Source organism: Vicugna pacos, chromosome 5, assembly GCF_048564905.1.
Source record: "Vicugna pacos chromosome 5, VicPac4, whole genome shotgun sequence".
NCBI classification, from domain to species: Eukaryota; Metazoa; Chordata; class Mammalia; order Artiodactyla; family Camelidae; genus Vicugna; species Vicugna pacos.
Window position 1 is genome coordinate 151,150 of NC_132991.1, and position 17,499 is coordinate 168,648.

At 38.7% G+C, this 17,499-nt stretch overlaps 1 protein-coding gene and 1 pseudogene across 1 annotated transcript in view; one reads left to right on the forward strand and one right to left on the reverse strand.

The window, feature by feature from the left end:
* Window positions 1–9,011, reverse strand: part of LOC107035316 (tRNA (32-2'-O)-methyltransferase regulator THADA-like) — a 31,396-nt gene extending 22,385 nt beyond the window's left edge. The window contains exons 1-8 of the mRNA XM_072960700.1: window positions 8,957–9,011; window positions 8,586–8,715; window positions 5,628–5,727; window positions 5,223–5,317; window positions 4,380–4,510; window positions 459–607; window positions 311–343; window positions 9–57 (exon numbers count right to left, since the gene is read on the reverse strand). Of these exons, the coding sequence (XP_072816801.1) occupies window positions 9–57; window positions 311–343; window positions 459–607; window positions 4,380–4,510; window positions 5,223–5,317; window positions 5,628–5,703 (533 nt within the window). The 5' untranslated portion in view covers window positions 5,704–5,727; window positions 8,586–8,715; window positions 8,957–9,011. The remainder of the gene's footprint in view (window positions 1–8; window positions 58–310; window positions 344–458; window positions 608–4,379; window positions 4,511–5,222; window positions 5,318–5,627; window positions 5,728–8,585; window positions 8,716–8,956) is intronic.
* LOC140696536 (SS18-like protein 2) lies at window positions 8,491–13,249 on the forward strand (annotated as a pseudogene).
* Window positions 13,250–17,499: the final 4,250 nt, after the last annotated feature.

A 17,499-nucleotide genomic window follows, 5' to 3' on the forward strand; every position in this document is an offset into this window, starting at 1 on the left:
ACACTTGCCTATTTTCTTCTGAGATTTCAATTAAACTCTTCTGCAGAAAATGAAGCACTGAAATAAAAAGAATATAATGAAAAATTTTAAACCGTGAACTTTAACTTCAGCCCAAGAAAATATTTTAAATCACTGCTACCTAAAATGATATCATAGTATAGAAGTAGAAATGCAAAAGAAAGGAGTATGATGTATGTACCTTAGTCATCTGTAGTACTCTACTCATTGCCAAGAAACTTAAAAGAACCAGTTCCAAAATGATATATACAAGCAGACACCTCTCAGAATAAAGTAAAATAATAGCACTTACCATTTTCAAGAAGATTATTAACACTTGTTCTACCTGTGGGGGGGAAAAAACACTGTGGGGTAAGGAGCATCAAGACCAAACATCATTTAACACAATGATGTAATGACAGGTGTGAGTCAGAAAAAATATTAGAAAAGAGCTGGCTTACCTAAGTCAAAGTTCTCCATACAGGAAGATAGATTGTCAATAACTTTCCTATAAGAGTATAAATCAGTAGTATTCAATTCTTCCTGAAGACGAGAAGTAAAACTTTGTATAGCTTCACTTAGAAAAAATTCAGGTAGGCCATTCAGTGAGCTAGAAAAAGAATCAAATATTAAAAATCTGACAGCCTTATAGTACATAAAAGGATACGGACAGAGGAATGGGTGGTGAAAGGGAGGGAGGGAAATAATACAAATGAAAAAATATTGAACTACACCTTCAAAATACTGTCAGAAAATTATAACTTCATACCACTGTCATTGGAACTCCCTGGTCTGTCATCTCTCAGCTGGTCCCCTGCTTCCATCTTGCCTCCCTCCCATCCCCCAGACTACCCTCAACAGAGCAGCCAGAGTGATAGTACTAAAACACCAGGTTATTCCTCTGTCTAAAATCGTCCAACAATGTCCCTTTCAGTCTAAGCAGTAGCCAAAGGGCTTTCAATGACTTACAAGCCTCTACACATCTGGTCCCACCATTATTTCTCTGGTCTCATCTTGATCCTTGTTCACGCAGCTCTAGCTACACAGCCCTCTTCTGGTCCAACATGTCAAAGTCTTTGTTCTTATTATTTCCTCCATCTGGAACCCTCTTCCCTCAAATATACCCAATAATCATTTCTTCACCCCTTTCAGGTCTACCTCAAACGTTCCCTCTATCAATGACATTAAGATATCTGAGATAACTACTACATTTTAAACTACAACCTCACCCTACCCTTGGTGCTCCCTTTGCCACTTCTCTGCTTTATTTTTCTCCATAACACTCATGCCCTCTAATTCCTATATATTTTGCTTATTTGTCTATTTTCTATCTTCCCCTTAGAAGGAACCTCCTTTCTAGAGTGCTTTATTCACTGTATCTCCAATGCCTAGAAGAATACTTGACACATGGTAGATGATAATAAAAATTTACTGAAAGGATAAATTAAACGTAATGCCAATTTTCCCTCAGCTAATCTAAATCAAAACCAGTAGGCATTTTTTTTTTAAATTTGACTCAATAGTTCTAAAGCTTTTCTGGGAGGAAAAAAATTCAAAAATAGGAATATTTTGAAAAAGAAGAGTCAGTAGAGGGATGATTTGTTCTAGTACATAATTAAACCACATTATCAAACTACACTGAATAAAAGTGTGGATGCTGGGGTATACACAAATAGACTCAAGTCTAAAATTAAACTTGTGTTTATACAAAAACAAAGAGCATAATAAGATGGCATTTCAACTATGTGGGGAAAAAATGGACTATTCAGTAGTTTGGGGGTAAGTGGCTCCCCATACAGAAAAGAAAACTAACTTGGATCTCTACCTCACACTACAAACTTAATTCCAGATAGATTTAAAAGTTAAACAAACAAAAAAGTATTCTAAGAAAAGAGAAGTAATTTTATATAATCTTATATTAGAGAAAATACATATAAGCTGAAACTCAGAAATCTATACAAAGGAAAATATTAGGTTGGATTACAAATTTTTTTTTAATTTTATAAAGCAAACACCATGAAGAAAGTTTAAAAACAAATAACAAAATAAAGCACTATATTTGGCACACAATCTATATGCGGTTCTTATAAATCAAAAAGACATTCTGTGGTTGGCTGCCATCTTGCAGGTGTTCCCCTTCTTTGCTGGCAAAGTCCACTTCCCACTAAAGAGGCTAAAAGAGTGAGACCTCTCCTTCCCAGCCATTTGTCACAACCAGAGAGAGTGCATATGGCCCAATCTTGACAATGAAAATTGACAGGGCCTTCAATGAAAAGTCCCTTGGGACCGTCCACAAAATGTTTTTCTTTCCAATAAAAAGAAATACAAAAGAGGAAATTTTCTTTTTCTTTTCTTTTCTTTTTTTTGTCTTTTGGATGCAATACAGTCTATATGTAAGGTGTCTGTAATTGCCACAGACCCTTGTAACTCTCAGGGAAGACAGGGCCCACACAATGGGAAAAAAAAGATGGAAAATATCAGGATCTTTGATGACATTGTTGACCACTTCACCAAAACCCTGGAACTGGCCAGGATTTCATCATTTGCTTTATGACACAATAAATACACTTGCTAAAAAGAAAAAAAAGAAAAAAAGAAATTCTGACAAGAAAACAAACAAAAATGTGTAAACACAAAAAAAGTCAAACAGTCAAAATCCACACATTAAAAAATGTTCAATCTCACTAGTAATCTGGAAAATGCAAATTATAACATAATACTATTTTTCACCTATCAGATTTTAAAAGATTTAAAGATTAACTTTATTCAGTGTTGGAAAGATATGAAGAAAAAGGCACTCTTATTCACTGTTGGAAGTATAAACTGGAATCATTTAGAGGGGAATACAATTTAGCAGTATTTATCAAACATTTTGATAGGCATAAATTTGGTCAAGAAATTCTACTTCTAGGAATTCATTTCAGAGGAATACACATATTCAATTATATACATAATTATCATTGCTATCATTGGTTATCATTGCAACACTGTTGAAATAATGAAAACTTAAAAACAAACTATCAATGGAGAAGCAATTAAATATTGTGTAATATGGCACATATAAATTTTGGTACATCTTTATTATGGAATATCTACGGCTGTTAGAATGAAGACTTTGGGTGGAAATGTAAAATGGTGCAGCCATATGGAAAAATGCAGGGAAATTCCTCAGAAAATTAAAAACAGAACTAACATATGATCCAGCAATCCCACCTCTGGGTATATAACCAAAGGAGCTGAAAGCAGGATCTCAAAGAGAGATTTGCATACCACGTTCATAGCAGCACTACTCACAATAGCCAAGAAGCAGAAGCAACCCAAATATTTTATCAACAGATGAATGGATGAACACAATATGGTATATACATACAACGGAGTATTATTCAGCCTTGAAAAGGAATGAAATCCTATCACATGCTACGACATAGATGAACCCTGAGGAAATTAAGTCAGTCTAAATGATAAATACAAATATTTTACTTATACAAGGTATACAAAGCAATCAAAATCATAGAAACAGAAAGCAGAATGGTTGCTGCCAAGAGCCAAAGGGAGGAGGAAATAAAGAATTGTTATTCAAGGGTACAGAGTTTCAGTTTTGTAAGATGAAAAAGTTCTAGAGACCCACAGCACAACAACGTGAATATACTTAACACTACTGAACTGAGCACTCAAAAATGATTAAGATGGTAAATTTTATGTTATGTGTTCTTTTAAACCATAATTTAAAAAAAAAAAAGAGTAAGGACTACACTGACATGAAATATCTCTAAGACATTATTTAGTAAAAAAAACAAGCTATGGAGAAATATGTAGAGTATAATTCCATTAATATAAAAAAATAAAAACTAAAATATAACACACACACTAGACCCAAAGAAAAGGTCTAGAAAGAGACATCAAAATGTTAAGTGATAACCTTTGCTAAGAAAAATAAGACAAATCAGAAATAGCGTACTTCTATATTGTGTACTTCTACATTGCTTGAAGTTTTTACATCAAGCATATATTCCTATACTACCTGTGTAATTAGAAATGTGTTTAAATCAAGAACAGAGGGGACAAATAGAGGAAAAACAGCAGGATGACAGATTTAAATTTAACCAATAATTGTATTAAATGCAGCTAGACTAAACCAGGTGTCAGCAAACTACAGCCCACAGCCTGATTTTTAAAGGCCCATTACCTGAGAAGGCTTTTTATATTTTTACAGAGTTGTGATAAATAAATAAACAAAACAAAGTGAAACCATGTGAATGAAATTGTTAAGTGATATATTTCAGTTCAGTTTTACCAAACCACAGAAGAAACCTTAACTATTGGTTACTTTTGGTCAAACTAAACATTTAATTGCCTAACTTCTCTTTCTTTTTTTTTCTTACCTTGCCAAGACTTTCTTCAAAGGATTCTTCAGATTCAAAGAAAGATAAATGCCTGCTAAAATATCCAAACAGCTTCGAACAGTGGGATCACACATGCCATTTTTATTTGCCTTCTCCAGTAAGGGCACAATCTATAATCCAAAAAATTCAAAGTCATAGTAATTTTTTTCTGATATAAAATATAGCAAAGTAACATCGATTCAAATACTCTTTTCAGTCTCAATTATAATGTGAAATATTTTTACACTACATTGTTAAGGGTACTGATAAATACCTATTTCAGTATTTATTAATTTTTTAAAGCCATGCCCCCAACTCCTCCAGACCCACCTTCATTAAGAACTACAGACATGTTAATGGCTTAAGGTACAGGAATTCTGTAGCACTACAATACATTTAATTGATTTCCAAAAAACTATTACGCAGGTTCAAATAGTAAATCCTAATACTGAAATGCTAGTAAGGATAGTCTTTACTTTCTTTTTTTAATGCTGCCCCTTGAGATAAGTCTTTACATTTTAAGTTAACTTTTTGAAGTTCCTGCTAAAAAGTTTTGATTAACAGGAATAATTTTTTTAAATTTATCACCACAAAAAAGGTATGCACAATTACCTCATTAACCTATCTATTTACAGTTTCAGTGGTGGCAGGAGCCTGAATATAGTTTCTATCATTACTCTGAATAAAAAGTTATCACACAATGAACCAAAAAAACAAAACCCTTTTCTTTAAAGATACATTGATATTAAGTAATTGGGAGCCAAAAATTGTCAGCTAACTTTAGAAGTCCATAATAGCATGATAATCTTCAAGATGCATCCACGAATATCAAATCAGCCTTACCTGTTTAACATAATGGATCTGTGACACTCCATCGGTGAGTTGCACACAACGTAATAGCAAAGAAGCTAGATTTTTCCCTTCCACATCAGCCAAAGCTACATAACACACACACAAAGATCTCTTCAGTGACTTAATAATATATGGACATGAATTTGCCTTTGTTATATATTCTATAAAATGTAAATATTTATAAACAAAATAAACAAACTTGGCAGAACTTAGTCTAAAGATAGGAGTAGATAGACATTTAAGAAAATCATTTTACATTCAAAGCTCAATGTAAAGAACATGGAATAATTCAATAGCAAGAGTTTGAACATTACGTGATACAGAGTCCTAGAGATAAAAATACTCTTGTTTGCAACCTAGAAAAGAAATCAACAAATGAAGTCAGAAATCACTTACATCTCAAAGTTTCAAGGTCCGGATGACAAATGGTCAACGAAGTAACTTGTGTTTGTTTCTTCTTCTTTACACCCATTTTAAATAGATTTAACAGTAGTCACTACAAGAAAGAAGAGTTTTAAAATATTGTCTAATGCACTACTGACCTCAGTACTACTGAAATTTTGGGTCGAATAATTCTTTGCTGTAGGGTGTTGTCCTGGGCATTGTAGGATATTTAACCCATCCTTGGCCCCTATTCACTAGATGCCAACAGCAACCTCCTCCAAGTTGTGACAACCAAAAAATGTCTCCAGATATTGCCAGATGTCCCCTGGGGAGCAAAGCTGCCACAGGTTGAGAACTACTGGTCTAAGGATTTCTGCTTCGAAAAACTTTTTTTTAAGCTCAAGAAGAGTTTATTACTGTCTAAAGTTACTTTTACCTACTATTACTCAGTTTTTATATTGTATTTATTTTACTTAATTTTTAGGTTTTCTTTTGGGGGGATATTTATATTTTAAAATACAGCAAAGATTCATTTTAGTAATAACAAAGAAACCAGCATAGTTTTTCAAAAATAAACTGGGCCTACCTAACCTCAGTGACTTCTTAGACTGACAAATCAGGAGGCATCATAACACATTGTATCTTGATTCCTGCAAAGTATGTGATAAACGTTCACATACTATCCTTGTGAGTTCTTTTTAGTTAACGGAGTGTGTTTTAGCTAACAAGGTTCATAATGAACTGAACACGTGTACTCAAAGAATATACACTAATAGTACAGTGCCATCTATAGACAAGTCACTAAGGAAATGCCACACAGGGCTCTTGGTAGTTAGCATTTTTAGTAGAGTTTGTAATGTAGACATTAGAGGACATAACACAGTGAATTTATAAAAGACACAAAGCTGGAAGGATATGGTGGATGATGGAATCAGGATTAAAAAAAAACAGCTCAATAAACTGGAATAAACTTACCAAGATGAAATAGAAATAAATGTAAAGTGCTGCATTTAGATTAGAAAAATATAACCTAGAAATATAGGATGGGGAGACGAGGGGAGGCAAAATGTGATTTGAAAAGTCTGAGTATTACGTGAGCCAACAGCACAACAGGACTGCTAGAAACCACATTAGAAGTCAGCTAGATCAAGGGAATGCCTAACCCTTTGGTCATCTTCACAGGGCAGGGGACATGCAGAACACTAGGTGCTGTGCTGGTGGCCACATCTTAAGGAGCAAAAGAGCTGCTGTTGTCAGAGGACTGCTTTGGAGAGAAGAGGAAAAGGTACATTCTGTCTCAGATGGCTATAGAATTTGTAGATGCCTATAGAATTAGGAAAAGTCAGTGCAAGCTTCAGGGAGGCTGATTTCAGCTCAATACAAAGGAAAAACTCATTGGTCCAATTATAGAATGGGCTGCCTTTCAGAGAATTTTCCAGCACTGGGAATATCCAAACAGAAACTGAATGGAACCTTTTCACCAGGACTCCTGCAGTAACCTCCCAACTGGTCTCCAAACTTGCTTCCTTTCACAGTCATCAAAGCAATTTTCTTCAAATCTAATCATTCTCTTGCTTAAAACATTCCAAGGGCTTCTATTTACACTTAGAATAAAATTCAAACCTGAGACTTTGGTCTTCAAGGCCCTAAATAATCTGGCCCTACCTTCCTCTGCAGTTCATCTCAAATTAACCTTCTCTTCACTATCTCAGGGGCTTCGCACTCCCTGGTGCTCTTACTTCCATCTAAGGGACCTCACACTTGCTGATACTTCTGCCTGTCATGCTTATTCCACCAAATCTTTGCAAGGCTGATTCCTCATCATTCAGGTCTCCTCTCAAATATTACCTCCTCCAAGAAGCCTTCCATGACAACTCTGTCTAAAATGCCACGACTCCTACTCACAAACAGACCATTTCTATTACTTCATTTTCTTCATAGCACTTACTACTACCTGAAATTACAATAACTTGTTTATTTGTATATTGTCTATCTTCCCTAGTGATAAAATCCGTGAAGGCAGAAACTTTCATCTGTTCTGTGTACTGTTTTAATTCTCAATTCTCAAAACAGTACCTGGCATATATTAGGTGGCTTAGTAAGTGTCTGATGAATAAACAAATCAGCTAATTAACAACCACTTGTCAGAGATGTTCAAAAAGGAATGTATGCCTTTAATGGCAGAAAACTGGACAACTTGTCATCTTAAGTACATTCTATAGCCAAGTGACAAGCCAGTCCCGACACTGAAGAACCTAAGGTCCCTTTGCAAAGAAATCAATACAGCAATGAAATGTGAAAAGTCACTTAACAGAAAATGGCAATAAAGATGGACACAGCTAAAAAGGCATTGACAAGGTAAGAATTTGAAAAGTGACATGACTAGATCAAGGGGGATATTACTGGGACTCATTTCCTAGTGATCATCAACAAACAAAGTTTAGAAGGGATAGGGACAGACAACTGGGGATACTATTCTCTGGTGAATGGTGAGCAAGTTTGCAGCAGGCTTTGATCTTGGAACCCTCAACACTGCACAGAAAGAGGTTTGTGTGCTTATGCGTGCTCAATGGATGCCTAAACGTTTGTCCTGAAGAACCTGGCCTCCCAATAACGGGAAATCCCATGCCCACCCTAAGGCACTGCTGACATGCCCAGAGATGCTCAGCAAATTATACTCCTGACCTTCTGACTGCTGCTCTACTCCCAACTACACCTTTCTAGCTGACTCCCACAAACATTCAAACACGTGGAGTCTGGGGAATGACAGGTGAAAAAAAAAAGTGGTTAAGATGCTATCTCCATGGAGACCTAAGCGACCGAAAAACAGGTTCGCGACCGCCAAATTCTCGCGTAACTAAAGGACGGATTAGGTATGTCGCCCGGCGACCCTAGCAAAGTGGCGGAGCCGAGCGGTGGAGAGTCGGGCGCCATCGCGGTTCCGGCAAACAGGACGCCTGAGAGCCAAACCTCGTGCCCGTGAGCGTCTGAGAAGAGTCGCAGCCGTCACGCTGAGCCCCGGAAGCTGGTCTAGGTCTACGGTGTCTCCGTGGCTCACAGCGTGGTCTGTAGTCCACTACCGGGTCAGGGTGAAGAGGACCTGGAGGAGGAATCATCGCGAGAATTGAGCTAATAAGTTCCTCCGATCAGGAGTCCAGGGAGGTCGTGATGTCACCGGGGAACCGGTGTTAGTGCATTTGGTCAGACCCTACTTTGAAAGAGTTGAAAGAGTTCGCGGTGCTTCACCTCCATCCCTGGGGCGAACGCCACCCGCCTCCATCCCCATAGGGCAGCTTAGACTGTGGGCTTCACAGCCCTGAGTGCCTGGGAAGCATTTTTACCTCAACCCAGACGTTCCACCCTTCTCCACTCAGCTTCCTCAGCGCAAAGACGAGGAGAAAACTGACTCCGGGCCTGGAACCAGGAGCCTAACGACTTTAGAGCCTGTGAGATGGGGTAGGGAAGGGGACGGGCATTCAACCAAAGCCACAGTAAGAATTTTGACCAAGTTAAGAAGTACTCAAGTGAACTAACTTACGCCACAGTGCATGTATTCATTCAGCAGTAAATAAGCGCTATTGAAGCATTGCCAGGTGCTAGCCTTGGAAGTTATCCTCTGGGACGTGTATATCACGCAGATAATTCATTTATCAGATAGTTCGGTTTGTTTTTGTTTTTTAGGTTCAGTCTTTTAAAAATACATAAATAAGTAGGTGTCAACTTCTACACTAAGAGCTAGGAGAAGGGGGTAAGATCAGGAAGTAGGCAGTAGGCTGTGTTCAAATGCAATTAATTTGGAAAATACTGAGAAACATTCCAGTTCACCAAACCTTTAGTCAAGAATGAATTGAAGTTTTTAATCTTCACTTTTCTGAATTTTATCTCACCTTCCCTTGTTTTTCTTTGTAGTTTTATCGTATGTGTATGTGTCACCAAACATACCTTATTTTGTTTGATTTTGAGCTTTATTTATGGAATCGTTTGTTTTCTCGATGTCTTTGCTTCTTTCAGCATTGCTTCTGGCATCCTCAGAAAAAATTCATGTAGTTTTTCATTTACTGTTGTATAGTATTCTATTGTTTAGCATGACATATTTATCCATTCTACTCCTCTAGAGATTTGGATTTTTTCCAGCTTTTGCTGTGACAGTGCAGCTTTGAACTTACTTGTACATCTCAGCTGATGAGTGTATGCAGAACTTTCTCTGTAGCAACTTCTTTTCCAATATTTTTGACCTGGACTGATAGTAAGAAATACATTGTACCTTAAACCAACTACATGTAACTGCTCACACATGTATAATTGAAAGAAAATTTCTTGAAATATTTGTTACTCTACAGGAGCTATGTGTTCTTATTTTTTTTAATTGTGGTAAAATGCAAATAACAAATTTTACCGTCTTAACCATTGTTATTTTTAAAAAGAGATAGACAAGAAGAAGAAAAGAAACAACAGGCCCAGGGTGGAGCCACTAACCTCCCTGCCCCCCCCCCCTCAGGTCAGCAAACCAAGACTTAATTGTAGTTTCAGCCTCTCTCAGGAGTGGAATTTCTTGGTCAGCACTGGAGAGGTAACCTTACCTGTAACAATCCTTTCTTTTCTCTTGTTCATAACCTCCTTGTCCTGCCCCCATTTCTAGAACAGTTTTCCATTTTGTACCACTGAAGGGGTGCCTTTCTATTTACTAGATGGGATGCTGCTTGGTTTATGAATCATTGAAAAAAGTCAGTTAGATCTTCAAATTTACTTGGTTGAATTTTGGTTTTTTAACATCATTTTTAAGGGTTTTCCTTTTTTTAATATATGTTATTTCAGGCCTACTGAAAACAATCGGTGGATTTCAATCATTTTTAAATTTTCCCGAGCCATTTGAAAGTAAGGGGCAGACATTGTGACTCTTCACTGCACTCAATTAGGGCATGAGCTAGGAGGGAAACACAACAAACATCTATATGAAAAGGTGGTAATTGCTGTAGAAAAACTAGGGGAACTAGAAGATGAGAGTGGAGGGGAGATCTGTTACCATTTTAAATAAGGTGGTCAGGGTAAGCTTCCTTGAGTAAAGATTTGCAAGAGATGTAGATACCCTGAGGAAAAGCATTCCATGTGGAGGGAACAGCCAGTGCAAAGGTGTTAGGGCAGGAGCTTGGTGTAGAAGAACAACAACGAGGCCAGTGAGGTTGGAGCCAAGTGAGCAAAGGGATAGGTAATAGGGAATGAGGCAAGGGAGTTTCAGTAATGTAAAGCCTTACAAGGACTTTGACTCTAAGGGAAATGGAAAGTCATTTGAGTGATAGGATGAATTTATAATTCAAAAAAATCACTGAAGCTACATTGTTGAGACTAGACTTTAGTGGAAGTGGGAAGACCAGTGAGTGAGGAGGTTGTTGCTGTAAACTAAGCAAGCAAGATGCTGGTGGCACAGACCAAGATGGTAGCAGCGGAACATGTGAAGAGTGGACAGATTCAGGATATGATTTGGAAGTAAGCCAATGGGATTTTTCTGAAGGATAGAATATGAGGTATGAGGAAAAGAGGAGTCAAAGATGATTCCAAGATTTCTGGCCTGAGCAACTGGAAGGATTAAGTTGCCATTCATAGAGTGATAGGGGCAGAAGTTTGCTTGGAGTGGATTTGAATGGGTTTAAAAGAGACAGGGAGGAAAGGAATTGACAATGACAAGATTAAGCAGAGATCACTCCAGTACTTCTAGTATATAAGGGGCAAATAAATGGAGTGATTAACTCCTAGGGGAAATAGAGGCAAGATTAAAGTTAAGATTTAAAGATTGAAACAGTAACATGTTTGGAAAAGAGCCTTTTGTTTTTGTAGTCACCTGGCACTACCAACTTGAGACCACTTTAAATTAAATTCTCTGCTAGGGGTTTTTCAGAACACAGCATGAATTTGGGCCATGAACCTTTTTTGGAGTGCTTATGTATTTTATTTCTAAAAATGTATCCCAAGGGAATTTTTTAAAGAATCAGTAATCCTTAATATATGAAAGTGTAGGAGGAAACATTTAACTGACATCTTACTGTAAAAGACTACATAAAATCATGAAAAGTGACCAGTATATCCATGTTTTATTCAGTATAGTTTAACTTTGTAAATATGTACCTGGTAAAGCAGCATTTTCCCCTCAGGGAAGGGTATTTTTATGGTTATCTAATGGCACACTTTCATGCATAATGGTTTTTTAAATTTTTTACATTTGGAAGGACATTTGAATAATTAAAATTTGACCTTTTGAAAACCACCAAAAAAGACTTCAATGCCTGTTCATTTAATACTTGTTCATAAACTTCAAGCCCAATCAGAAAGTATCTCCTATAGGTATTGTTTTTCAATAACTGAAAAGTGTAATAGAGTCTGTCAGTCGCATAGTCACCCTTACATCCTAAAAAAGCATAATTTATGGTAATCTGCCAGCAATGCATGCTAATTTACATAACTAAGGAATCCCTCATAAAAAGCCCTGTTTAATAGTTTTATGTCTAAAATGGAGTCCAAAACTAGAGCTATGAATGTGAATATTTTATTGTTTATTAATACAAGATTATATTTTGTTCTTTGTTAATATAAAATGTTATTTAATATGTTTGCCCCCAAGTCAATGAATGAAAGCATAGTACTTCTATTATTTATCTATTGATGCATAATAAATGATCCCAAAACCTAATGCCTAAAACACTAAAAACATTTATTAGCTCAGTTTCTATGAGTCAGAAATTCAACAGTTGCTTGTCTCAGTGCTTCTGGCCAGGGGTCTATCATAAGGTTGCAGTCATCCAGAGGCTTAGCTAGGGCTGAAGGATCCATCTCCAAGATGACTTAACTCAATGGTGCTCATTGTTGACGGAAGCCTCAGTTCCTCCCTAAGTGGGCCTCTCCCCCAAGCTGCTTGAGCATTCTCACAGCATGGTGGCTGGCCTTCCCCAGAGAGAGCAAGGTAGAAGCTTCAGTGGTTTTTATGGCCTAGCCACACAAGTCACACACATCTCAACAATATCCTATTGATTACAAAGGTCAGCCCTATTTATTGTGAGAAGGGACTACACCAACCCATACATACTAGGAGGCTAGTATAATTGGGGGTCCATTTTGGAGACTAGCTACCACAGATCTACAACACGTCTGCAGATTTCTCTTGATACTTAAAATGACTAATGGTTTACACCTAAGGAATGATTTATTTAAGAGTTGATTGATTATAATTTCCAGGTACCTCTTAGGGAAACACTAATGCTCATGTGTTCTTACAAACTTGTTTGCTTTTTAGTGATACACATTTTCATAGAAGACAGCCACAGAATTTAAACATAAAACTAGGTTTACTAGATGCATAGGGATCCTTGGGGCCTGAGACTGGCTTCCAACCTAGCTTCCTGGGACATTGGTAGCCTTCATACCAGACTGGCTGAGTGGCAGGGCAGAAGTCAATCAAAATGACCTAGTGGGTCCTGGAGGAGAGTAAGAGTGATTTAACTGATCCACTATGTTGTGGAGTATCAGAACACTAAGGCCTGGCAAATGAGTGCACCCAGCACCAGCATGTGTTACATAGAAATCTCATTTATTTGGCTACCATCACAGATGCCAACCCAACCAGTGCTTCAGAAGCAATGGAATAATCTTCCAGTTGGCTGTTGGGAGGTGTAATTGAATGTAATTCATTTCCTATGGAGTAGAGAGACAGGATCTTTACCAACTCAACTGCTTAAAACAAATGAAACTTCTGTGACCCTTTAGAAAATGTGAAAAAAGCTATTCAATTAAGTATTCCCAATGTAAATATTTATTTTAATAGTTAAGCAGATTTCCTCTAAAAACAAACAGGTTTATTATGAGTAAGGAACATTTTAGATGTTCTTCAAAGTTTTTCTTCCCAAAGAATTCTGATCCTATCCCTTCCCTACTTAAGAGCACATAGTGGCTGTCTTCCATGTGAGTTCTCTTTTCTTTCCCCATACACCACGCTCCAACTTGTGGGACCGTCTCAGTATTTCCTGATAGCCCTGTTCTTTCATGCACTGTGCTGTGCTCTCTGCTAGAACAGAAACATACAAATATTTTCTCAACTGCCCCACAGATTGGTTAAAACAACATCTTGAAACTGATGTATCCAAATTGTGTGATGTTTCACTTACTTCCTCCACTTGACGCAGCGTCAGGCGTGGGTGTACTTCTTAGAAAACTCCTTCCGTTCATGGGCTGTAGTGCCATCCTCTAAGTCGTGTTTCTTCAGGGCCTAAGTAGCGCACTCTACGGAGTCCTGTGGCATCCCCTTGACACATGTGCATTTTTTATCACAGCCTTACGGTTGGTTCCCCTGCTGCAGGGCCTGGCCATCAGCTGTGATCTGGGGGAGATCTAGCCAGGCACATCTCAGCTTGGACAAGACTCTTCTGGTCTGGCTGGCGCTAGCCTCTGCCTGTGCCCAGACTTTGGTTTGGGAATGGGTGAATTCAGGCAGTGAGGGGACCATCCCATAGCAGTTTTGAAAAATTTGTCCAAACCTGGCACCTCTTCCTGGTCTGGTAGCACGCACAAGCCAGAAGGGCAAGGTTGAGGATTCTCAGAAAAAATAAACCATGCTGGCTGTACCACAGCATTCAGGAAACCTTTGTGCTGTTCTAAGAAGGGGAACATACCTCAGAGGGCCCCACAAGAGGAGGAATAACTGCCAGCCCAGGAGTTAGGCTTATACTATCCCATCACTCTGGAAGCCAGGCAAAGTCCCTCCACCTGCAGGACTCCATCCTGGCCCCTAGGCCCAGAGCTCTCCTGGACTAGGGAGAAATAGATGTAATCCCTTCAACCAGACCCCTTCCCTTAGCCCCAGTCATTCTCGTTTATTCCTCAAACACAGATCTGGGAAGCAGGCAGGGCTGGGATTCTCATTTTACTGATGGAGAAACATTAAAATGGAACAAATTGCTAGTGTGCCTTGGTTCTGATTTTTAGTCTAGGGCTCTAACCATTATATTACACACTTTCCTTTTATATGCAAATGAGGCCAGTTGTGTCATTGCCACTTTCCTACAACATGAAACAATGCTATAATAACAAGGTCTTGGGAATTAATGGTACTAAATGGATAATTTGGGTTTAATGTTAAATCCTGGAGTAGGTGACCCAGAGCCAGAAAGAATGGTTTTCCAAGTGTCACCTCTGCCATCTGGTGGCCAAATGGCAATACAACTAAAGCATCTGAGTATTGATACTATCATCATAGAAAAGTCACGCATGACCCAGAGGCTAAGTGAATGATCTGAGTGTGAGCTCTGACTTTTAGGGCCTGAGATGACAAAATAAAATGTTAAGTCTACAAATTAAGGTCAGAGGTTTTCCACAGTTATTTCTGCTCAGGGTGAGGAACCTCATAGTTTACAATGGAAGAGCCCCTTCATCCATTTATTCAACAAATATTTATTAAGCTTGTCTTAAGTCGGTTCCCCAGGAAACAGATTCTAGGCAGAGATTTGCATAAAGGAGGGTTGCTGCGGAGTATTCTTGAGAACCACCCTTGTAAGGGCTTGAGGTAAACAGAACTGGTTAGAAAGGATTGAACTGGGATGATTTCGCTACAGAGCCTCTGCCTTAGCCAGTCCTACTGAGAGCTCTGAAGTTGGCTTGGCAAGGGACAGAGCCTCTGTCCTTCTGTCCTTCAGCTAGTTACTGATCAGGCAGCGAGCTGTAGCAGCTGAGATTAGCGCATCTGGGGCAGGGAGGAATAAATGAATTGGTCCTGAAGTGGAGATCTGGGCAGCACATCACAGCATCCACACTGTAGACCCCTACCATGTTCTGGGTACTGTGCCATGGTCTAGGGATACGATGTTGGACATTGCTGCCTTCAGAGGTACCCGTGGGTTCAGAATTAAAGAATAAATGTTTAAAAAAACAGGAAGTAGAAAATTATCTTGTAGTCAGAAAATGTATCCCATAAACTTAAACAACAAAGAAAAATCCTTGCCATTTATTGATGACCATAAAGAAGGTTGAAAATACTTAGAGTGAAGTGAATTCACTTTCTACAAATGTAAAAATTGAAGAAGAAAAGAAAAGTCACCCAGGAACAGTTCTAGAGAAACTTGACCAGCAAACGTCACTGAAGCAGCAGGAGATTACTTTGGCATTCAACTGTGATGGACTGTGGATCCCTTCAGCTCTTCCCAAGAATGGTTGATGGGGCTTTATCTCTGTCCTGAGGCCTGTAAGTGGTCTCAGCTGTTGGAAAGGAAGGCTGCCTCTCCAAGCAGGGATATGCTGCTTGCTGATGCTGGTTCTGTTCCTGTCCATTTGGAGCATTCCCATGGAATCTTTATTTCACCTCAGAGTAAAGTACTTGGACTTGCCAGTTATTCCAGCCTGTAAATTATAGCATGACAATGAACTTTATACCTTGAGCTCTTTAGGGCCTAAATATTTTAAATGCACAAAACTATTCCTCTGCCAATGAGTTTCAGAAAAATCACATGGGACTTAAAAGGCCAAAAATTGCCTTCCTTGTTCGCTGGTTGAGCTGTAGTGTCTCTGAAGCAGGAGGGATGGATTGTCCTGAAGGTTTGGGTAGGTCAGAGGACCACAGTAGAGGTACCTGCTGACCATCCTAAACTCCCTTCAGAGATTCAGATTCTGACTTTAAACAAATATCTCTATTCAGGTGCCCTACCTCCAACTCCAGTCTCTTGCCTCATTTCTGCCTAACTTCTCCTCCTGAATCCTCTATACCACGGCTTGTGCCCTAAGCAAGCAAAAACTCTTGAGTCTTTCTTTCCCTCGAACTCCACTCCCTCCTAGCTGACTAATCACCGTTGACATTTTGGACCAATGATTTTTTGTTGTGAAGCTGTCCTGTGCATTATAGGATGTTGAGCAGCATCCCTTGTCACCACCCACTAGATGTCAGTAGCACCCCTTAGTTGTGACAATTAAAAAAAAGTCTCTGGACCAGTACTGTGTTGGGCCATGTTGGAGCCTGAGGTAAAAGGAAAAATCTGTACTCTGGGTACAGTTACCAAAATGTCCTCTCATTTTCGGACCCAAATCAGAAAAGTTAATGAAAGTTCTGCAACAACAAGAAGACGGAATTTACTGTATGCTAATGTAAAATTTGAAGGAAAAAAGACATCTAGAAACCATTCCGGAGAAACTTTGCAGGGCCCCATACAAAATGAAAATACAGGGCCCCTTCTTTAAAATTATGAAGAATTTCAAGACAGTGACCACAGAGCAGTAAACCAGCTAAGCATGGGGTCCTTCTGCATGTAGGGCACTGTTCCACTGCACGCTTGAAGCTAGCCCTGAACCCCACATTACCCAATCTGCCTATGGGAGATGTAACAGCTATGTGGGCCCTGGGAACCCCAAGCTGATGGGAAACAGCTGTTCCCATTGCACAATAACACAGGGTCCTAAAACAAACAACATTGCGATTTTTTGGCATCAATTTTGATTTTTAAAAAATATTACATTAACATATTATTTATCTTGGTTACTGAGAATTTTACCAGCCTCTTAAATTCTGTACCTGATGTAAGTTCCTTCTTAATCTGAGCCCTGCTCCAGACTTGTTCAAATATTCCTGCTGATTTAGAGTGGTGATTCAAACTTTGGCCTGTATCAAAATCACCTGGAGGGCTTGTTGAAACGGATGGTGAGCCTCAATCCCAAAGTTTCTGATTCAGTCAGTCTAAGGTGGGGCCTGAGAATGCGCATCTTTAAATCCTTAGGCAATGCTGAAGCTGCTGTCAAGGGCGCATTGAGAACCACTGATTCAGAGCCATCCTCATGGCTCAGCAGTGAGAATGATATTTCCAAAATACAAGGCACTTCTCTACTTAAAACCAGCAGGTCCCCATATCTTATAGGATACAAT